We start from the raw sequence: 24543 nt of genomic DNA, 5'->3' as shown, positions 1-24543 counted from the left end.
CTTGCGCATCAATGAGCACTCAACACCCTGTTGCTGGTTTGTGGTTTGTCCCTCCTTGGACCACTGTCGGTAAGACACTCCACTGCTGACCATAACCACCAAGCCATGTTGTTTCAGAGATGCACTGACCTAATCGTCTTATAACAATTTGGCCCTTGTCAAAATCACACAGGTCTTTGCTCCTGCCCATCTCTCCCAATAAAAATAGAACGTGAGTTCTCGAGTCAATGACTGAGTATAAGTACTTTTTCTTGAGTGTTCAAGTTACTCAACACATTTGCTATATTTATTTAAGTGAAACCCAACAGGCACCAACCGCACTTGGCAGCAACTGAAGATGAAATTTAAAAAAAGACTTCAAACCAGTTGCAATCCAAGCCATTGAGTTGTTGTTGAGCTCCATTACTGTAAACAGCATTCAGTGGCTCCATTTTCTGAGTGACAACCTTTTTAAATTGTCAGCCATCTCCATATTGCCCGTTTTTAATTTTGTCCTTTCGAAAGTAAATGCTTTTTTACAGACAAGTCTTAAAATGTGTGCTTACTAGGCATATTCAAATTCAAATCTTAGATTCATTTTAGCCATATGGACCACAACATCTTGCAAGAGGCAAATTGTGCTTTAGAGGTGAATGGACCGTCTTTCTTCATTGTAATTTCAAGCATTGCTGTGTTCGGGAAAAAGGTGCAATTGTGATTTAAGGAGTGATTTGCTTTGCATTGGCCCATGATTTACGATGAAACTAATTAGATCTTGCACTGATATGCCATGCCCCTTTTTGTGTTACTACAGCTCCATGTGAAACAGCTGTACAAGGTGTACTTACTGTATTACTGTAAAACAAATGGAAAAATTTGATTTGGAAATGGACCACGTAACTTCCTACACATCTGTTGGAACATCAGCAAAAGATGTGTGAGGTGCCCACAAGTAGATGATTCTACTTTACTTTTACTATAACAAAAAAGATGAATTACTGTACAGGTGCAGGTTAGCATGTTAGCTTCACGGAGTTGTTGCCAAAGTAGCTGACTCAGAATGCTGAACAAAGAAAAATAAGTATGTGTTGGTAAAGGGCATCAAGGTTGGGCATCTCATCACAGGACTAAACATCAAGTAATAAAAGCTGATGATGGTGGTGCATCGCTTAAAAACATCACGTGTCTACGAAGGACAGCTACGTAATAGTGTGGACCCCGTGATGCATGGGCCGACAACAGCAGAATGACAGTGAAGCATGCTGTTGTCTCTGCTCTTATCGCATGTGTTTGACAGACAGATGACCTGACCGTCGAGAACTGTTCTCTGTAGAGAAAGTAGAGTGACAGAGCAGAAAGGATGAGGTGGGAGACAGCTAGAAACAGAGAGAGAGAGAGAGAGAGAGAGAGAGAGAGAGAGAGAGAGAGAGAGAGAGAGCGAGAGAGAAAGAAAGAAAGAAAGAAAAAAGTCAGATTCAACACATTTTGCACACTGCGAAAACACCCAAAAATGTATTTGTACTTGAAATCTCAATTGAAATATGTATTTGAAAATACAAATAATACACCTCAACGGGGTAAAAGGATGGTAATCATTGTGTGCAGATGCTGAATACAAGTCACTTATGTGACTGCTTGAATGGTCCATTTCTTCTTGAATGAAATAAAAAGGTTTAGTGAAACAGTAAAAAGTTTGAAACAGACCATACCTCTGATTGTACTTATAAAAATGTAGCTCCTTTGCCTGACCTGCACTTCATTCGATTTTAATGTTTAGCTTTATTCAGAGCCCTGACAGTGACACTATTATTGCAGTTTATTGCATTTTTTTGAATGAGTGTATTAAATTACATTAAATAGCTATTAAATCAATCACTGCCTCCCAGTAAAGGGTCATTGGGGTTAATCCACCGAAAGCATGGTGGTGCAAGCACCAGTGTCTAAAGGTTGATTAAGCAGAAATGTTGAAAGGTGCACTGTATGTTCAGTTTTCATAACATTTGCTTAATGTAACCTTAATTTTACTGTTACACCATTTTGATAGTATCCACATGCTTACTGCAATCCAGAGAGAGTAGTAAGGATGACAAACAGTATTATAGATCATTACGCTATGAGTAACCTACAGTACATAGATGATTTCCACTCCATTTAGACTGGTCCTTTTAACATATGTATAGTGGACATGTTTTCAGTTATGAAATGTACATTCAATCTAGTCCATATTTTTTCTCAATTTTACTTGTTTTATTTGTTTATCATTCTATATATATAAATGTGTGATTAATGTTACCATCCAAAAAAGACACTGACCCCAATTTTGAAGAGGTCCAAGGTTACTTTATGTGGTCAGGTGATTCTTCATGGCTTATCAGTGTCTGTACAGTCCTGTTGGTATTCCACTTTTGTTCCAGAGCTGGTTAAGGCTGCAGAAATGCAATATAGCTTTACCACAACTGTTAGCAGAGAAAACGTGTCCTTTATAAGGACAATGTTTGATAATGAAAACATTGTGGATTGAAGATAATACAATACTACTTGAGAATTCATATGGATATAGAATGACCCTCTTACCAAGCAAATAGGAAAAATATACCAAAATAGGAATCAAGGAGATGCGATTGATTAATGATCTATAACAATCATCAAGGGCCTATTGTCCACAAGAGGGAAGTATTTTCACACTCATCTGGCAATTCATTTGTAATTTGTCACTTAACAGATTGTCAATAATTTCTGAGGAGTAGGCCTAATCTAATGACTCACAGCACTAATATCTCAGAGTAGATCTGACCGATTGAGAATTAATTGTTGATAGTGTCACACTTTACAAAGACTGTAAAGATAGCAACATTGTGTCACACAGCTTTATTTGGTATTATTATGAACATTGCAAGATAAGGAAACAAAAAAATATCGGACTAGATTGCACTGCAAAATCATTTGGTGTTACAGCCTACACAACACAATGAACAGCATAAATGTAGGCTACCAGACAGTAAAATAAAGATTAAGCGGATGTGTTTACAATAAGAGGCGACAGCCAGTGAGATATTAGTAAAAAACTTATGGAAATCGAGGTTTTCTGAATACAAACTTTCCGTGGCTTTAGCCCATAGTAGGCTAGCTTTGCCGCCTAGGCTCCTCCTTGTCTAACGTCATACGATTCTCATCTCTCAGCGTAGGCGATTGTCAGCTCCTCTGGCAGTTCAGGTTGTGGAGTCTTTAAGGACAGTCTTCATCGCAGGATCATAGGCTACATTGTAGCCTATTTGGTGAAAAGGGCTCAGACAATTTCTTGAGACTTAAAAAAGTCCTATAGAAGCGAACTGTTCACCATAGTCACGGAGCCGAATTCTGAATTTGTCAGGAGAAAGACGTTCGAACCTTGTTTTAATTTTAAAGTATCAGGACAGATCAAAACAATAGGCAACTGGATTCCTGTTCTTTTATCCTGCGGTTTATGCGCCATTTAGAAGAACGAACTGTTTCTGGAACTTGTCGTTGGAGCATCTCCCGCCCCCTAGCCTGTACTCTAAAATACCAGAAGGGGGTCCTCCACTTCCGAACTGCAGCACTGGATGAATACGGGATTCAAGGTAGACTGAGGAATCTGCAATTTACAACCTGAACAGAACTTAAACGGCTTCTGATCTTCTGTTTGCCTTTATTCATCTGTTGTACCCTTTGCAGAACTGAGCTCATCTCGTTCGCTTGTGCTTAACCCGCGTTGGATTCATTTTGTAAGGGAGATCTAATCTTTCTTCGATCTACTCGATCACCGATTTGAATCACGAAGCACAATTCAAAGCTACCAGAGCTGTTGTTGGAATAGCCGTGGACTCTTATAGATGCTTTAAGTAGGCCTATATACTTTGAAAAGTACAGCATCTTCTCAAGGTAACGGAGCAGTCCAGACGGACAGGGATTTGCGCTGAAGTTTGCATGCCTAGTCCATATCGTCTCGAGTGAACGTAGCCATCCACTCAGGGTATCAGAAAAGGTTCGTGTGGTTGAAGTGCCATGGCGATGTCTACAACTCTTTGGATACTCCTACTGGCTGTTAACATCCAAGGTAAGCACACTTTTAATTTCAGAAACAGTTTGAAATCCATTTGTGGTCTTTGTTTATTGTTGGAACACAACTCAACATCTAAATACCTTAATCACCCCTTACAGGTCAGTAACATTTATTTTCAATTTATCTCTTGAGTCTACAGGATAGATGCATACTTGACAAACGTTGTAAACCTAAATAGAAAAATCCCCAGTGAGTGAGAAATAGACTGCTACTTTGGCTGCTTGTTCCCAGCGCAACAACAGTGCTGAAAGATAGATGGCGATAGTGATGTGCGAGGCATCTGGCCGTTAAAACTTCATAAACATTCTTCTAGACCAGGTTGCTCTAACATGCAAGGCCAAGCACAAACTAGTGCTGAGATTTACGATGATTTTAAACAATAATTTGAGTCAGTACTGCAATTGCATAGAGGCTACAGTATACAGAATTTAGTTATTTGCATGCACATTTCATCACAAAGCAATGTATGCAAACCATTTAATGAGCAACCAACTCAAATATAAACTGTGCAAATTAATAGGATTACATTAAACGCTCAGCCTTGGGATGTCATCAATGCAAAATGTACCTTGATTGTGGGTGAAGAAGAGATTATTCCCTTTATATTCAATGAAGATTAAGAAAAGCAATTTTATGAATTGTATGGATCTTCTATTGCAAGGTCTCCGCCTATCTGTTTTCATTAAACAGATTGTATTTGAAGATTTGAATGTTGTTGCTCTGTGGAAAACTATACAGGCCTACTAAAGGTACTTCATCCACATCATAGAACAGAAAATATGGTTTAAAGTGTCAAAATGTATGGTTAAAACTAAAATAATTATTGACTGTGGTCACAATTAAGATATAAGTACATTAATCAAGCATGCATTTATCCTGGCAATGCAGAGCACAAACAATCACAACTTTTACATCAGGTGCTTCTATGTCAGGTTGAAGGGACATACATGATTATGTATGTGATATGTCAATCCAAATTGAAGGCATCACGAGTGTGTCAAGGAGAATAGCATTGCAGTTACACAATAATGATATGTGTGTGGCAGAAGGGTAGCTAATCCTGTCTGTTCATGTAGCTTGGAGCCCTAAGACATGAATCCATTATGCAAAGGGCTTTCAGCTAACAGGCTTTCCTTGCAACTTTAATGTTCTGTTTACATTATGGATTGGAAAATTCCATTCTACAATAGTAGGGTTTCTTGTGAAGAGAACTTCCTAAATGGGCTTGACCTTGGTGATGCCTTGTCATGTAATTCTTGTCATCTGAATGATGCAATCAGCTTGATTCATGGTAAATAATTTGACTAATTTCATGATATATCCTGATATCTCTTTCAACGACATACCCATAAATTGCTAAGTTACATTTACTGCAGATAGAATGTAGAGGCAGTTTCCTTGTATGCAATTTGTCCCTCATGTATGGGACACGCCAAGTATCCTCTAGATCTTGTCCATTCACCTCCTTTAGACTGGCCAGAACACAGAAATAGTGCTTTAAGATGTTGACCTTGCTCGGTACTGAGTCTTATGCGGTATGACTTGTTTAAGACTGATGCTCGCCTTTGATCAAAAGCCCTGTCTGATTTACATTGAGATGATCCCTTTGCTTGTGGAGAAGATCAGGATTAACTGGTTCTCTTGGGATTCATGTTGGATATCTTTGAAGCTGTTCAACCAAAGGATTGAAACAGTTGAGAATATTGCACATCAAAATGTCAGAAAATGGGTCTTTATAAGTAATAGTGGGAGAGGTGTTGTTTATAACTGAAATCACTGTGTCCATGTTTTACAGGGTTTCATTGTATTTCAACATGATATGTTATCTTGCTTAAAGGCCAGACAAGTTATTACTCATTGGTGTATACAGTAGGTAATTCATGTCAACTGATCTTTGCAAGATGTAAAGGGTCTGCAAACCTTTTGTTTGTGCCCATACTTTGTTGGTTCTTTTGACATGCTTTGGCAGGAATTCCGTCTTTCACCCCAAGGTTAAAGGGGATCACCATAAATGCCTTGTGCCTTTGATGGTCTAAGTGATATACAACATGTTCTGCAGACTACTTGGATTTCTCAAATGCACAAACAAGTGGGAATGACTCAAACAGATGCATGTCACCACAATCCCCATCCATCTTGCCTAATTAAATACAGGCGTGCTTGACAAAGGAAGCTTTGGTTATTTAAAAAGGAGATTAGTGAACATGTATGAACTTTGTCATGAAAACGACATGTAAAGATAGGATGATGGTATGACACCACTTACTATAAACTCATGTGTAAGGCATATGCAATTACACCGAACTAATATGCAGGCTGTTGATTGATTCATCTGATAATGTTCATAAAGCACATGATCTTAGAAGTCATGCAGCAATTTCATGAATGTGTATCTTGGATTAAGAGGATTTAGGCACTGATGATACATTGATCAAATTTTCTCTATCAAAATGCCTTCAGAATACCTAATATCTCCCCTCCTCCAACACATTGTTGTCTGCAAGAGTGTTGAGATCTCAATCTATCGTATGAAGATATGACCTCATTTTCTCACAGGCTTTGTGAAGAGTTCTTTTTGCTCTCATTTCAGTTATAGTTAACTTTCTAGTAGGCCTATTCCGCTGTGATGAGAGAGAAGCTTTCCTCGAATCATAAAATACAATTTTAGTAGTATGAGCTCCACTGTAAAATAGACATATGCTCATTTTGTAACCGAGCAGAAGGGTTGCAATTTTGTCAGAGAGAGAGTTATGACTTTCAACGTAACATTCAGTTCACTGTTGAAAAATGTTGAGCTTTTATAGTGAGTAATATGCAACTTTCTTGGTTTCACATTCACTTATTTTACTTTCCTTTGAATTCAAATTCAGTAATCAATTGTCTGAGACCTGCTTTGGTGTCCAGTCCCTGTTTTGGACATGTCAGGGCCTTGTAGTCTCCAAGTTGTTGTGCCCATGTAGGTGTCAGCTCCAGTGACAAGTTAAGGAGATTTCTTACTTCATTTAGATGGATTAAACATTTGGGAAATGAGCACAGAAGATTGGACTGCACAGCATACACAAAATGCTATGAATTTCAATAAAACATTTTCTTGTTTAGAAATGTAATCCCACTAATAACTTGGCAGCAGACAAGCAAATTATCCTGCTTCAGATGCGCTCTGGGTCAACTCATAAAAAGGTTTGTATTGATTGCTCACAAAAACTAATGAGAGTGCATCCTCATGTGTTTATTCTATGTGTGTTTCTGTCTGTGGTATCTCAGTAATAACAAACTGATAGGTATGACAGAGGTCAAGGAACTGTCATCAATATTTGATGTGCTAGGAAGCAGAAAGTGTCTGAAAGTGCCAGGGTGTGTGATGTGGGCAGCACTTCAGGGCCACAGAAAGGAACATTCTTAGTGGATGCAGTCAGAAAGAAAAGCTGTGTTCTTTAACACAGTTTCTTTCCCTCACTGTTAAGACACCCATAATTACTAAACCATTACGCATTGCATGCAATTTGGTGGACCACAGTCAGGGCTGTTAAAGCGAAAGAGTCTTTCTGTATCAGTGGGACTGCTGGTTTGAGTGTGAATGCCAATGGGAGGGGGCCCTCTCCCCTGGGGAGTCTATCTGTAGTCCCTGCTGAGGTGATGGATGGGAGAGAGCTCCCAGCCCTGGGTGAGCAGCTAGGAGGCCACACACTGCACATTTAATCCATCTTTTTCCCTTAAAGCATATGGAGGCAATTGTGGACTAACTTCATCAACCCTGTTTGTGTATTTGAACTTATTATGGCTTGGATATCAGATATAATGTAAATCCTTGTCAAAACAGTGTTGGGTTATCTTTGCATGAGGGCACTTTCAGTTCAGCATCACAGTTGATGCTTTTTGCAAATGGATGGTCCTTTAATTTGTTGTTGTTGCAATTTGTCATTTCATCAGATTATTAAGATTATTTCATCAGTATGTCTGTAGGAGAATAAGGAATGAGTTGAATAAAATCTGCCAAATGCACCACATAAGATGTATTATTTTAAAAAGCTTTTTCTTTTTGTGTCATTATTTCCTTGTAGCATTTGTGGTACCCTTGTGGTCCCCTGCACAGAAGCAATGTATCGGCCAACAGATGAATAAAACATCATGATAAGCCCTGAACCTAAATAATGGAAAGGTTATGGCAGAATGGAGTGTTCTCTTCTCACGGATGAAAGCACAACTAGTATTAACGACTGAATGTTAAATTAGGCCCCCTTCCTTATTGTTTAGAGTCTGCAGTGTACGTAGTCCATATTGTTAATGGGGAAGAAGTCTGTTATTTGAATCTTTATGTGAATACTCCCTGAATTCGCCTCATATTTCTCGTGTATCGACTGCTTTAGTAGGCATCCTATAGTCTAGGCCTTTGTATCACAATCTCTATCTTTGTCTCACATACAATCCAGTAGGGAGCACAGTTCAAAATGTGTTTTAGTCTCACTCAGCTCAGTTATTTGACCAGGAAATATTTCAATAAAGGGCATTGTCAGTGGCCTCTGTTCGAATGCATGGGCTTGGAGTTTACCATCGAGTTGGCTGGTTGGTTGTGGTTGTTTTACTGCTCAAGTGTCTCCACGATCTCCCGCCATCCTAACATCACAGCACACATGTTGGATCAGAATGGAACCCATATTTATCTGCAAACTTCAGTTGCAATTTTCTGCTTCAAATCCTTGAAATCCTGTTCTGTTTCAGCTCAAGTCACAGAATCATTGAAGTAAGGAAAGAGGGAATCAATAAAGGGAATCCAATCTCGCCAGTGCTCGTTCTGATTTGGTATTAATCTGATTCGCTGATTCCAGTCCTGCTTTACAGATTATATGCTTAGATTCTTCATAGAACAGGAGCTCGACTGACTGTTCTTGTACCTTAACGCTGTTTGTGAAAGTGCTTTTCCAGCGGCAGTATGCAGACTTATTAAGAAATCTAATGTAAAGGGTTGGGGTCCTCTCTAAATCCTCTCTGAAGAAAACAAAATAAACCCACATGTCTGAGGGCTGACTGCACTCTGTCCACACTATCAAGATGGCTTTCCTCCTCACCAATGGCTCCCAGAAGACTAATCATAGTAACTACACACTTCTCAATGTGTCGAATTAGTGACCAACTGTAAACAGTCTCTCACTGAAACTGGTCGCTTGGTCCATTCTGTGTTGTTGAGACCATATTCCACGTGTTATGTTCATCCTTTAGATTAATTTAGACTTGGGTTTCTTTGCTGTAGTTTTAGAGATACAGACACTATACAAGGCTTCCTTGGCACATGGTGTCAGGATTTGCTTGTGGTGGTGGTTAGTCATAGGCCGATCCGGGATTGAAGGAACGGATAATTCTTGGTGTCCTCGCTAAAGCTGTTATGCCTTTGAAATAAAGCAGATCTGATCACAGGAGTGCCCTACCCCCTCTCTCTTCTTGTCTGAGTAGTCAATTTATGACAGACATCTGGACTGATGTGTCTACATAAAAGAGTTCAGGCCAAAAGGATCAATGTCTATGGATAAGAGAACAATATGGTATAGGGAACAACCCTGTGGAATATATGTAAATCAGGACTCTAGGAGAAGGCAGTGACAAGTTGAATTAACTGTCCATGCTTTTCTTATCCATTTTTATTCAATGAAATCACCGTCCTCATACATTCAGTTTTCTGCAGTTTTCCTTGTTATATCTGTCATCTCTTTCTCCACGAGGATCTCTATTTGGATGTATGCATGCTGCAAGGGCAACTGGTTAGAGCGGGACACAAAAGGGGGTCTGTTACATGAAATGTTTCCCTTTTTAATGAGTGATGGTGTTCTCTCATTTAATATTCTGAGCCGATAACTCTCCGGGAGACGACTGTGCTTCAAAGCAACAGCTTGGTTGTAAATAGGGGTAGGGGATGGGAGGGGGGACTGCTTAGAAAACACAAACACAGGTTTATTTATTCTCCCTGACAGATAGCTAAGCTCCCATAGCACTGAAGCTTCGTGCAAAGCTCCTCGATGCTCTAGTCCCAAAGAGGGACAGACAAACAGACAGGTAGAGGTCATCTCCATCCTGCAGATGTGGTTTCACCTTCCAATACAGCCTTCTCATTCAAATCTTTGTTGTCAGTCTATTCACATGTATTTATTTAACTGCAGATTATTAAAACATGAAGGTTGAAATCTTTAACAAAGACACATCTTTTTTCCGGTTCCCCTTTGAGACTGCACATGAAAAGCCAAAATATGTGTGTATCGGGTGAAATCTCTCAGATAAGATGCCCACTGCCTATCTCCCTGCTTTGATACTGCCCTCTGGACTGAATTGCAGATATAGACAAATAGACAGCTTTACAGAGATGAAGATAAACGCAGAGATGGCCTGCCGTTTGGCATTGATCCTTCCGTGTGCCCAGCAGGGTCCAAATCCAGAGTAACTAATGTAGTCTGCTATCGATTCCCCAGTTTCAAGCTTGACTGAGTTTCATTTTAAAGCTGCAGCGTTTTCAGGAAGTTAGATCTGCCAAACGCCCACATCTGTATGTTCACCTCCCTCTCACTGTCATTGAAGTGTATCTGTGTGGATGTTTCTACACTGAAAGGTTTCTGCATGGAGATTTTTTGTGTTTTTGTGTGTGTGTATGTGGAAAGATGTGTGCTGGTGTGTGTGGTGTTTTTGTTCTTTGTGTGTGTGTGTATGTGCCTGTTTGAATAAGATATGGAAGAAATGACCGAAAAATTCACAAGAAAATACAAAAAAGAGAGAGTGTGGAAGGAGAGAGAGAGAAAGAGATAGAGAGCGAGAGAGAGTGAGAGAGGAGGGATAACATGAGAGAAATAGATAATGTACAGTTTTCAGGGGGTCGAAGCTTAAATCGATAACCTCACCCATACCATGCAGTCGTTTCTAGAACTTTGGCTACCTGAGGGGGTGGCTCTATAGAGTTGCAAATGACACAACTGTCAGTGAGTCACACCCATTTAGGCTAAGCTTCAGATTCTCATGCGCATTGCCTCTTTCTACCAATGTTTTTTTTTTTTCTTTTTTTTTCTCTTCTGTGTACTTTTTTTTCTGTGTCTGGAACAATCAAACCCCCCCTTGGATAAATTGTTTGTCACAAACGTCTCTGAACCGGGAAAATAATAATTCATCCTTTGTTATACCTCTTCAGATGAGAGAACAGGGAGTGCTCAATCCACTGTCATCAAAAGTTTAGAGAGGCTGTTTGTCTGAGTGTGATGAAGTAAGATGCTCCTAGTGTTCCTCCTCATAAATACTGTATGTGATTTGCTCAGCCTCTCGGGGTCTGCACCACACATTCAGACAGACAGACAGAGCTCAGCACCTCCCCATGAAGCCTCAGGATTGACTTTCACAGAGAGGCGCTGGGAGGGGGGAGCAGTGCTCCCCAGACAGAAGCTGAAGCTCTCCCTCTCTCTCCTCCTTCATCTCTCCAGGCCGCTGTGTCCCGGAGCACTGTCTCTTCTTCCTGTTCTCCATCTCTTCATCCCTCCACCCCCATCCTGCATCCACACTCTCTTGGAATATCTTTACCAGGAGATCCCTCATGGGAGCTTTCCCTCCTCCAGCGTAATCTACGCATGACTGTAGGCTCGGTGGTGGAATTAACCAGTCAGAGAGCTGGAGAGGGCTAAGAAGTCTGTGAAGGAATGGATGGGTTTGTCTGGATGTCTGTGCTGGGCCCGGCCAAGTCTTTGTTGGCATGCACGGTGCCAGGAGTTACGTCAGGCAGGACTGGTGAGAGTGAAGGTTTGGGGCGGGGGGGGGCAGCTCAAGTTGGCCATAGGTTTCGACGACGGCATGTGTTTCTGCACATGTGTAAATACTGTGCTGGCATGCACTGGAATGCCTACGCAATGACCCCCACCCACATGACTGGTTGCAGAAGCACAGGCTGAATCAAGGCTGATAATGAAGAACAGCTATGATACTGTAACAGTACAGTGATTTAGCTTAGACGTTTTCTATAATATGTTAATCTTATACTCTATTTCCTGCCGAGATATGTGGACTCGTTCTGTGCTGAATGTTCCTTGCCAGTTGCATTAGAGGTCATGTACTGAATATGCTTCTGGCAGGGGAGTCATACCGGCACTTTCAGCTTCATAAAGGCTGAAACTGGATGAGTACAAAAGAGCAAGTAATAAAAAATGGAAATGTGAAACTGCAGCCATTTTATCCTTTATTTAGCAGCAGGCCCCTTAAAACAAAATACTGTGCTTCTGCTTGTCGACGTTTAGGTTGCCAAGTTCAGAGTTGTACTGTAGAATGACTTAGAGCACTGTGCTTCCTTCTCTTATTCATGGAAAAATGATTTGTAAGGGGAAGAAAACTGCAAAACGTAAAAGAGAAAGGCAGATTTACATGAAGGCACTAAGGGGAGTCGAGGAGGGGGCTGGGGAGGCCACGCTTTTTGAATGAGGCCGTGTTTCAAGGGTGACTCCAGTTCACCATGAAATTGTGTTCCTGGCTGGATCTCTGTTACTGAGCACCTTGGGATTGCTGGCTGGATGAACAGAACTGCAAATAAAAGTTTGTACAACTTTTTTCCAGCTCGTTACATTTTTTTTAAACTTCAGTTTAGGAGATTTGCAGACCTCCAAAAATGCCACCACCCTAATAATGCTGCCTTCAGAAACAAACATTTTACCGGTTCCAGTTCATATGAAAACATAGAACTGGAAATTAATTATCAATGCAGTAACGCTCTAGTAATAATGTGGTCGGCTGAATTGGTTTAATTAAAGCAATTTCAAGTTAAAATGATTGGAAAGCTAAGCTAGATTTTGCAGAACAAGGGGGAAAGCAACGGTATCCTATGCACTGGAATGGATGAACGTCTGTCCAGACCAGGTTCAATGGATCTTGAAAATGCTAGCTGAAAATAGTGGGAGGATGAAACCAATTGGATTCGCCCCACATGGTTGAGAGGGTGTTTTATCCCTGCTGTTTATAAATTAATGGGAACTCTGAAAGAGAAAATGCAATCCCTGCCAGAGCGGTGCTCTTGTGGAAGTAATCCAGGCAACACGGGTCTGATTCTGTGTGACGTTCTCCGGGGTTTAAAGGGTTAAGCCTATTGATGGGGTGCTCGGATTTGCCAATGTGTAATTCTGGGGGAAGTTTCCTTGACTTCTGTCTACTCTGTGAATGGATATGTTATGTTTAGGGATAGGGGGGCTGATGCCCCTGCCCCTCTGCTCTGCCTCAGCACGGTAGCCCTCCCCTCCCCGGCTCATTCTGCTGATGTTTCATGGTGGGGGGGACGGGAGGCTATTTGTTTTTGCTAGGGGATGGGGGAGAGAGGAAGCAGTGCAGTGGACCATGAATGTATGTGTGTGTTTGTGAGTGTGTGTGTGTGCGCTGTACTGCGCAAGTGCACATCCACAGGCAGTCCTGAGGCACAGGCAGCTTCACGTTCCCGGCCCCACTCCCCCTGATCCTGACCCACTTTCTTCCCCCAGCTCCACGCTCCCTCTTTAATTGCCGCTCGGCACACTGAGGCCATCTGTTCAACTGGGGCCCGTCGCCATGGAGATGCTGGGAGGCTTTTCGGATTTGCGGCGGACTGACCAACAGGGAAATAGGGGTCAGGGAATGGGGGCGGGGAGTTGGATAGAGTCAGAGGGGCACTGGAACTGTGTCATGGGATTCTCCTATCACTGATTGTCATTGGCCGAGCAATACCACACCTGCAAGCTAGACCTGAAACAGTGTCCCATACCCTGAATGCTTTGTTACACTTTGTTTTCCCCCTGATAGTAGAGCAGTACTCATCACTCATCTGTACCACAGTATCTGATGAAGTGTCAACTAATGTGGATACAACTAAGCTTGGTTAATGGGAGGGATTTTATAGTGATCCCCTTAAATCAGTACTGTTGTGACTGAAGGAAAAGGGATGGGCTCAGTCTTTGCAGCTTGTTTACAAACTCCTATCAGGGTGTACCATTCTGCACACAGTGAACACACCTATGCTGCAATGGCATGAAGGAATAGAGTTGCCCCTCAACAGATTACAATTTTCATCAGCATTGATTAGTAACACGTGTAGGTGCAAGTAATGTAGGATATGTATTTCTAAACGGCCCTCAGCACTCAAGTATCTTTTTTGAACTTGGAAAAGGTTTGAGTGACAGGTAATCATTACATTTCCACAGGTTTTTGTAGAAGCTTTCTGCTCAGATTCCCCATTTGGCTCAATTAGATTTGATGTGTAGTTAACATTGGCTTTATTTGTTTGCTTATGGCACAGTGAGAGGTGCTCTTAAATCATCAGTGCTGTCTCTCTGTATTATTGGAGCTCCTCTTTATTTATTTCCCAATGACGCGCTTCAGTGAGGAGGGAGTTGTGCAATGTTTCCAATTAACACTCACGCATAGTTCAGAGCCACAGTTTGCATGTCGCAGTTGCCTCTTGCTACAAGACTGTCAGCAGCACTTGCATCAACTGTGCCCTGTGCAATGTGTAAATATTCAAATATTCCTTGCCTGTTCCACAGGCTCCTACTGGCAAATAGCGAGTTGCCATTTTATTTTTAGCGGAATGTTTCAACTGAAATGGCTTCTTTGGATCTTTGCTTTTGACCTCTGGCACTTGAACTGTTGCTAGTTTTGAGAAGCTTTGTTTATTTTCCCTTCTTAAAAGGTCAATATTTGGAACTGTCCTTTTCGAAAGTGTCATGTATAGGTCAATAGCTCATCAGTGCCCCAATAGTTGGCCTCAGTGCAGCCGTTGTTCCCCAGAGTGATAAGGAACTTCCACGTTCCCCTTTTCAATAACAAATACATTTGGTTTATATGTTTTTTTAGAATATGTTAAATACAATGCCATATGCTATATGTATATATATATATATATATATATATATATATATATATATATATATATAGCATATGGCATTTCCCAGAACATATCTATCATATGGCTCTGCAATTATAAATGATAGCAATTCAACTTGTAAAGTATAATACATTGTTCTGTACAGAAACATAAGCAGTTACTTTGTAGCAGAGAACACATGTCTAAAACATTCATAAGATTAGCTGCTGTAGGAAGAGATTAAAACATGTAAAAACCTGTAGCATAGCATCAGGTGTAGTCAAAATTGTAGATGTGCCACGACGACGGCATAGCTCTGTATAAAGAAACCTCTGTGATTGCACTAGATTCAGACCACCTACTAGGCCTGCCATTTCTTGCCATGTTTGATGCCAGTGAGATCAGCATAAATGCTCTGGTTCCAGACAGCCTGCTCCTCTTCTCCATCACTCCATCCGTGACAGCTTAGACAGAGAAATACAGTGAAACTGTCACAGGAAACAAGCCAGGGCTGTCAATTTAGCCCAGTCTGAACGCTTGATCCTTCCAGTTGCTCAAATCTACAGTGAGCGAGCTCAGAGTTAACAAAACAGGTCACCTGGTTCCTGTAATTGGACATGTAGAGGATGGAACCTGTCTGTCTGTCTGTCTGTCTGTCTGTCTGTCTGTCTTCAGATGGGGTCATAGAGCACCGGTTTAGGGAGATCTTCCACCATCTCCCCTCATCGTGAGACGCCTTATCCTGCTGTTGACGACCAAAGGTTGATACAGGCCAAGGCCTGTTGTGGCTTGGGGGGTAGTGCTCTGGATTACCTACAGTGAGGGATTAATCATAGTGTTCTGTAGTGGTAGGGTGGAAGATAAAGAAGCTAAGTACAGCCTAAGCAAATGTGCTATGTTTCTATCTGCTTTTTGGCCTTGAGCACCTCTGATTATTTGATGCTCCTGACCTCCTCAGCTCATTGTTTGTCCTTCATGTCATTGCCAAGGGATTATATGGATATTCGACTGGACTGGAGCCATAATGAGAAGTAAACATTGTTTTAATGATTCAAGAAACCTTCAGAATTAACCAAGGATGTGTCTGTGTAGATAAAACTAGTTAGGCCTAATCAAACTGATTGTGACAGCCTGTGTTTTGTGTAAGTTCTGATTGCAGTTTGAATGGCAAAGTCAGACTAATTAGTCTTCCACAAGAGCACGCGCTGACTTTGCAGTCATACTATTTGATAGGTTTAATGAGGGTTGACCCCCATTCCTATTTAAATTGGACTTTATCAGTCTGTGCTTATAGCCTAAGCTTTTCAGGCAATGTATGCATTACTGTATAACATTGTCACACTCAACAGAATTACATTGTCAATTGTTGGCGGGGGGAAAACAAACAGTGGGATGCATTAGCATTCAGAAGAGGACAATTCACCTCTCGACCACTCTGCCAGGATATTTATTTATTAATTTACCTTTGAGATGCCATTTTGGTCGACGGAATCCCTTGAGAAGAAAATGCATTAAGCCACTCACTGTATTTACTTGTGTTGGATTGATGTTGATGTGTGAGGGCAGGGTTAGAGGATGGAGGATGGAGGATGGGAAATTGATCATCAGTGAATGAGTGTCAGGGGAGTCTTGACATTACAAACCACTTTTCATGCGCACAGCTCGCAAACTCCGTCATGCAGAAAGCCCGTGCCATCTGAGACTCTCCACAACGATGCAGTCCTTGTTATCCATGCAGACGTGCACCTTTCTGTCATCTCTTGTATCACTTGGTCCTACGTGATCATTTATTCTTTTTATTTGCTCATTTTCTATGATGTGTTTTACATTTAATTGGCAGCATGAGCGATACAAGTGCATAGCTACTTAGGATAGTGTGTGTTTGTGTGTGTAGTAGTAGAAGCAGTGTATAGGCAGGTAGGAATTCTTTTTTTTCCTTAAATAATGCATGCATAAATAAGACAGGAAGGAGTTACCAGCAAATTATATTGTATGTTCCCATGGGATTCCATACTATCCCTTACTGCCTGAAAAAACTGTCATTATGTTTTCATTAGCAAGAGCAAAGCAACATATTAATTGAGATTAAATAGAAGAGGAGAGAGAGACATTTGGGCGAGAGAGAGAGAGAGAGAGAGAGAGAGAGAGAGAGAGAGAGAGAGAGAGAGAGAGAGAGAGAGAGAGAGACAGAGAGAGAGAGTGAGAGAGAGATAGATAGATAGCTGGGTAATATGTATAATGGGAAGAAGTGATTCATCTAAATGGAGTAATAATACATGTTACGCGACAAAAACCTTGTTATAAAACTCTATAAACCAGGATAAAAATAATGTAGACCATACTGAGGCTATGGCAGGTGTTGCATTTTTATTTATTTAGTATTTACCCTGAATGTATCGCTTTTCACAAGAAACACTAAGAACCTTTCTCTATATTTCTCAAATGCAGCATAATGAAGAACCTTAAACCCCCTGAGAGCTAAATCCTTTATAACTGTCTTTCGTCTCTTGTCTTTGAGGTTCAGTCATCCCACACGCCTTGAAAAGAGTTTTAATCTGACAGAGATGAAGTCTTCCTCCCGTTTGAATGCCCTAGAGAATCGTGAGGGGGAGAGAGATAAACCACCATTAAGTGTTCTGTAGCATTTGAATTCAAGAAATTTCAAGGATGGGTATCTGACGCTCTGATGCATGAATGCTTCTTTGTGTGTTCAGACTCATTTGTTGTGCTCTTGTAGATATAGATAATGTTAACACAACTGATTTAGCATGGTGTGGATTTGAGATACACTGGATTGTTCTGAAACAAAAGGTGTCTTTCTCAATCCACTTAATTCCCTTTGATTCATACACTAGAAAACTGTTCCCCTAGGTTACATTTTATGTCTATGCTGCATCCTTTCCTAAATTACTTATTAAATTATTTATAATCAGTTGATTCCTTCTCATCAGACATGCTTCTTCTTTAAACTTTAAACTTCGTAACTGCTTTACCGTTCTTGAAAATGTTGTTTTCTCCCCACATATTTAGTTTTTAAATCAGTCAATATAAAAGAAAATGTCGTAGGACATTCGACTAAAATGTTTGTTTACTCAGCTAATGCAGTTCACAGCTAGAGTATGTATCTGTCATTGCTATCTTGGTTTCCCAGTGTCTTTGAATGTAAATGTATTATTCATGTTTGCATTATAATGTCAGAAGGTGTCAGCAACCTATAAATCAATAAATGACTTCAACCCAGACACCTCAGGGCTCAAGACCAAGTTGTGTGATGTATGTAGAGCCCAAGACAAATCTCAGCGCAATTAAGAAAAGCAAGGCCATTTAAAAAAATTCTGTCCATCATAAGTATCACTTTGTTGGTTATTTAAAAGTATCACTTCCATTGAGACCTGTTGTGTTTTTTGTTTTACTACAATGTGGCCACTATGTTTAAAGGGATGCTTCCAAAAGCAAAACTTTGATGAAATAACAGTCAACAGGACTGAATCCCCACAAACATGTCAAACTGCGTTTTACCAATGAAGAAAAGTCTTTTCCATGCAAAATAAATTCACCCAAACGGATGATACTCTACCATGTAATTCTCTGGAGCACAGTTGCAGATGTATATTTTTAGTAGCGTGCATTTCGCAACATGCACAGTGAGCAATCTGTGTGTTCTGCTGAGATGTGTCAGGATGGCATAATGTTAAGGGTTTACTCAGATGGTCCTCAACGCTTTGCCCAGAGCTCTGCAGAAGGGATGTGTGTGTGTACCCTGTGCTGCAGGGGGTCACGTGCTGACCTCATTGTGCGCACGAGTAAGTGCACTCTGCAGTGTGAGGCTCTGTGTGCTGCACCCCCCCCCCTCCTCCTCCCTGCATAATGAGAAAGGGAATTTTCTGAGCCCTTACAGCTAATTGATTGATTTGCCTGGCACAAATATCCTAGACAGAGACATTTATTCCCTCTATTATGTCTATCTGCGGAGCACAGGAAGCAGTGAAAAATGAAAATGGACCCCCATCACGGAAAAAGGAAAGATTTAATATTTTTTCATCCCTGGCAAGGAACTGTCACAGTTTATTACTCTGCCTCACCGCCCCCATCCGCCCTCTGCAGATAAACTATGTGCATAGCCTGCACAGCTCCAACATGCACTGGGTAAAGCACCTGGACCCTAGTAATCTTAAAACCACATTTTCCCAGCGTAAACACGGAGGTTAATGAGCGTGGCCCATTTTTGGGAGCTCCTTGTTCCCTAGTTACACATCCAGGCGTAAATAGAAGAGGCTTCTCTTGACCCCCCCTTCCCTCCTTCCTCGCCCAGTCAGAGGTGGTGCAGCAACTGGCGGATGCATCTCCCTCAGTCTCTCCCGTCTCTCAGCCAGAAGGAACTTCCATTTCCTCCTTCTGGACCCTTAGAGAGCGCAGCTGGTCCGTATCCTTAGCTGCTACATTAGCTCTTGCTGCCTGAGCTGCTTCCCTGAAGCAGGCCACTTGCCGCCGGAACAAAATACAGCCGGGGGTCAATCGCACATGTCTAAAGGTCTGTTGCGCTGTTGCCAGGTGTGTCAAACTCAAATCACACTTGGCATTTGGGCGGGTGCTGTTAGAGGTCAAATGTCTTTTATGCACCAACCAACATGTACTTGCCACACAGCCAGTGTGACAGGAAAACAAACTGCAGCATGGACAGATGGTTTGTAGTTCCTATGACTAAACCATGTTGACCAAACTGAGGAAGCAAGTGTCAGTGAGGATAACGAGAGTTCTCAGACAGTGAGATGTGTTTCTGTGAAAATATTGACATTCTCTGAGCTCAAGGTGATTTCCCACGTGGAACACATTGCTATTTGACCTTGCGTTCCAAAGTGTTGAGCTGTCCTCACTGCCACAATGTCTTCTTTTTTTGTCAAGATCATGGCACACATTCATACTTGATTTACCACTATTGCTATGTACAGAAACATCCAACAAAATGGAGTTTTTCCATGGATTGTGTTTCATTTTGCCATAAAATAGCCTTCGTTTCTGCACCAGGGAGCTGAGTGTTCTGCGTACCGCAGCCTAGCTTTGATGTGATAAGATATGACATGATGCATTTTAGCAAGGTCAGGATTCTATTTTGGTTTCACCCCAGTCTTGTGTCTCTTGCTCATGGACTCCATTTTGAGTTGATATTCCAGAAGTGAAAGACTGTCTGTAGTGTTTGCCTGTAAGCATGCAGGATTTGAATACAATTAGGCAACATGTGACTTTAGAGCTCTGAATATAGCGCAGCCGTCAAACAGAGAAACAGCATCAGACATCATCTCAGCCATCAAACTGTGAAAGTGCATTTTGTTGTCGTTATCATTCAATTTGCAAAAAATTCAGTTACATGTTGTTTTTGAACAAAATAGACACACAAATCCACTGCAATTCAAGGATACTCTGCGTGCATCGAACTCACTTGGCCATCAGAGTGCAGTTGACTATTTTAGCTTTTTCACACGTATTTGCGTGCTTTACATGCAGATGCTTTGTGCCTTAGCCAATGGCCGTGCTGTGTAGCGCTTGGTTGTGCGGTGCGGCTCCATGAACCAAGTGTGGCATGATGGCATTTGAGCCGTCAGCCCGTGGCCTGGCCTGTCATTCTCTATCAAGCCAGCATATGACTCACACACAGACCCTCTGGGTGCCGGCCAGAACTCACAATAAAGACAAGGGTGCCCAGAGTCTAAGCCGGAGCCAACGCCCCAAAATATGCCTATGTGAAGCGTGGTTAGACGGTATCAGTGCTGAGGTGTTTTTTATTTTATTTGTATTTTTTTACCCTCCTTGTCATAGTTGCTGGGGTTGGTCTCACCTGACTGGTGCTGAGGCAGTTGGTCTCACCTGACTGAGGCAGTAGGGTGGTTGTAATGTGTGATCGCGCTCTGTCTCTCACTGTCTGTCCATCCTAGGTCTTTGATGTCTCCCTCGCTCCCCTGTGCTCTAACAGGACACACTCTCAGAATGCTATCCATCAGAAGTTGTCAGGCAGCGCTCCCCTCTACTCACTAATACAATGGCGGTGGTATAACATCATCTATCATCCGGGGGCCTTTGTTCAGCATCCTGTCCCAGATGGGGGCTGGTAGCCAGCTCTAGGGTGGCATTCTATCTGACAGAGCTGCGCAGATGCTAAATGACAGTGACACAAAGAGGTGGCCTGAAACACAGGTCCTGACAGTGCTGTTTTCCACAGAAAAGAGGCTTCGCTCGACTTTAGGGAGGAAAGTGATATTGGCACTGTGTGTTTGCCTAAACCTCAACAATGTTTGATAAAGCCATAATTCAGTGAAAGCGAGTGCATGCAATGTTTTACTCAGCTAGATTTTGACCCCCCACAAGCTGTGAGCTAAACACATAGTAAACATAAACACTCAACAATGAATGGCTTTATGTCGTTCTTGTTTATTTTTCACATGGAGCGAAATTACTGCTTCGGGTCTGTGAGCTAACATGATAAATGGATAATACAGATAACTCCAGTCAGATATTTGTGGTTTGGATCTGGAGAATAAAATGTACTCTTACAATGCTGCACAGTGTGGTCATATTGTACAGTCTAGTGCTGTTTTGCAAAGCAAAAACAAAAATGTGACCAGATCAGGTTTGTCTGGTGATGGGTGTGACCAAAATACACCAGAGGTATTCACCAAATGAACATAATCATAAAAGATGCATTTGCGGTGTTACAGTTGTTCCAAGAACAAAACCACCATTCTCTGGATTTCAACTTTGACACGAGGCAGAGATACTGTGTCCTGTATTTCATTATTACAAAAGTAACATTTATATACAATATTCTTATGGTTTTATTGATTGATATTTTATTATTTTGGTTTATTCAAAAATATGATTGTAATTCAAGGTTGCATACAAACGTATTATTGTAATCCATAAAAGGTATTGTTATTTCATGTTCAGACTAACCACAAATGCAAAAATCCTAGGTAGACAGTTCTGTACTTTATTTTCTTAAACGTGTTCTAAGACTGAGTCTGGCAAAAAGGAGAATCCTAGACAGATGTTAATGGACTCTGAAAGCCCTCTGTATGCAACTTTGATGTCCAGTCACTTTCATTGTGTGAGATCCATTAGGAAAGTAAAAAAGCTGGCCTTATTTGCCTTTAGTAAAGGGAATGTAAAATTAAAGCATGATATTTATAGATCTATAGTGTGGCTCTCCAGGGTGTATTCCTTCAGATTACAACCTAACACTAGTCTCATACACACGGAACATAGAGACAACCTTGACAGCTCAACGTCACATTTAAAGATGCTCTTTCATAACACAAAGTATACCTAAAATCAAATGAACAAGAATCAGTGTCTAAATGCATATTAAATTAGCTTATGAAGCACACTCTTGACTCATGGATTTGAGACTTTCTTCTCCTCCAATGAGCAGAGTTGTTGCAACACAAAGTGCATCCCTGGCATGTCACACGGTCTTTGCACCCTTACACAAAATGGCATCCATTTTGATCAAAAATTTAGCTTAGGAAATACTGTAACTGCAGTAAGTATAGAAGAAGTAGGTACATTCTGTGGGAAACATCGGCTAATTTCCATAAGAATCAACCTATATTGTCTTTGCTTTACTGCACAGAGTATTTTATGAGCCATTAGGCCAACCGATTCAACTGTTGTCAGCTTTTGCTTTTGCCCTCGTTGTAAAGGAGTACTGCTGAGCCTTTGAAGCCAGCCTTACTATTAGAGACCATGTAGACACTAAGGGTTTGTAAAGCTGTCACCTTGCATGGGCTGAAGAGAAACCATGGGTACTGAATGCCCGTATCTCACTGGGTTTGTTGTTAAATACACCAAAGGCTAGCCACACCCGTTTATTAGCAACTGCCATTAAAGGATTTGAACTGTTGTCTAATGGAGAATGAAACAAACCCCTTGGGGGGGCAACAGAGAGGTAACGAGTTAGATCTGGAAAAGATAGAATCACTTCTGTGCTTGTTGTTTTTTTGGGGGGTTCACGGCTCTAGGAAGAAAGAAGAAAAAATAAATAGAAGTTAGGCCTTTCCTCTTTAGACGTCTCTTCACACATACAGAGCCCTTCCTGCTACCCATTACCACCTTTCCTCACTGTCCCTAAATTCCAAATAAAGTACTCCAGTACAATGCCCTAAAAAAAAGTTATACTTTTTGAATGAGATCTAGGATTTCCAGTGAGTGACCTACCGTGCTGAACAAATTGCATTTGTGATGTGCTTTACCGTCTTTTCATATACCTCTATGCTGCTAAAGGATAGCACACTGGATAGCACACCTCCCTTGCCTCAGCCACAACAGCGCCTTAGCAGCCCTAAACCAGTTCATCTCCTATTTCCTGCTCGCCATAGGGAAGGCTGACTCATCACAAGAGGTCTCAAGTTGACTTTAAGCGTTAAAGTGAACCACGTGCATTTCACATTCAATAGTTCCTTGATCTTATATGTGTCACTCATAACCAGGACACGTTTTGTACTGTGCCCCTGCTTTTCTGTGTGGCTTCTGTTGGTCACCTGATCCACCGATTGTAACAGCATCCTCCTCTCCGTCGCCTCGCTCTCAGCCTCAGTCCGCCGAGCTGAAATTCCACCTTGCTTTCTCTGAGAGCTGCCAATGCTGCTATTATCTTTTCATACGGCCCCCTGCAGCTGTCCTTGTTCCTTGGACAAAGCAGAACACACTTAAAGGCTTTTTAACTGGCAGTTCATGTCATGAAAAAACAAAAACAAAAAAACTACCATTAGCATTCATTTTAGGAAATCCAAACGCGTAATATAACATGTATGTGATTTGATATGGCCACTGATAAATGGCGAATAGCTTGTTATCGATGATTTGAAAAGGAGTCCTCAGAATTTAGAATGTCCCTTATGCGTCAGGTAGGAGAAGGGGTTGAAAAGCTTGCTGAACACAAGCTGTTGCCTGTGACAGCTTCATCTGTGAAACCATATTCTCAGTGGGCTCAAAGTCTGCCCAAGGATCACCGGGACCATTTAAGATTACATGTCTGCTGGCAGGGAGCGGCAGATAGGTGAAAATAATTGGCTTGGTCACCCCTTCCCCCACCAGCTCCCGGCACTGTTGTGAATGACAACAAACAGTGACACCAGGAGGTAAAAGGAGATCAGGCCAAAACCTCCTTTTCCTCCTTCCTCCCTCCCATGCATGTCTGCTAGGCTACTACAAGCCTCCTGGTCCTATGGCATATAATCGACAGAGGGATGCCCGCCCTCTGCCCCTGCTGATTGGTGTAAAAGAGGTTGGGGACCCAGTTCTATGCAATTAGTGGATGACTGCCAGACGCTAATGGAACACAGAAGTGTTGGCAAAGCTCTATGGTGGTTCTGTAGTGGGGGCTAGGGGCAGAGTGAGGCCAGGGGCACCGTCCCGGGGCTGGGGGCCAGTGTGTTTTAAACAATGAACTGGAATTGGAGGTGTGGGGGTGGGGGGGATGTCTCTACCCAGAATGCACTACAACATTAGGGTTTATGGGAGGGGCATTGTGGGAAAGTAAGCCTGCTCAGTGTAACATGAAAATATTATTGAGGTGTTGCAGATGGTGGGGATCTGGGGACCACACTGGGGGAAAACAATAGTGAATGGACATTTCTGTAGCCATTAAACTCTAATT

General features: G+C 41.6%; 1 protein-coding gene across 2 annotated transcripts in view; it reads left to right on the top strand.

Annotated features, from left to right (window-relative positions):
• The first annotated feature begins 3161 nt into the window (after positions 1–3161).
• The window catches only part of nectin1b (nectin cell adhesion molecule 1b), a 103299-nt gene continuing 81917 nt past the window's right edge, over positions 3162–24543 (top strand). Inside the window, exon 1 of one of the 2 annotated variants that reach the window (XM_084674680.1) lies at positions 3162–4054. In XM_084674680.1, coding sequence (XP_084530806.1) covers positions 4003–4054 — 52 coding nt within the window. In that variant the 5' untranslated portion in view covers positions 3162–4002. The remainder of the gene's footprint in view (positions 4055–24543) is intronic. The other variant, XM_084674679.1, reaches the window with a different exon arrangement.

Source organism: Hypomesus nipponensis, chromosome 15 (assembly GCF_054491055.1).
Source record: "Hypomesus nipponensis isolate SF chromosome 15, ASM5449105v1, whole genome shotgun sequence".
Classification (NCBI taxonomy): Eukaryota; Metazoa; Chordata; class Actinopteri; order Osmeriformes; family Osmeridae; genus Hypomesus; species Hypomesus nipponensis.
This window is presented reverse-complemented; position numbering and strand designations above follow the sequence as displayed.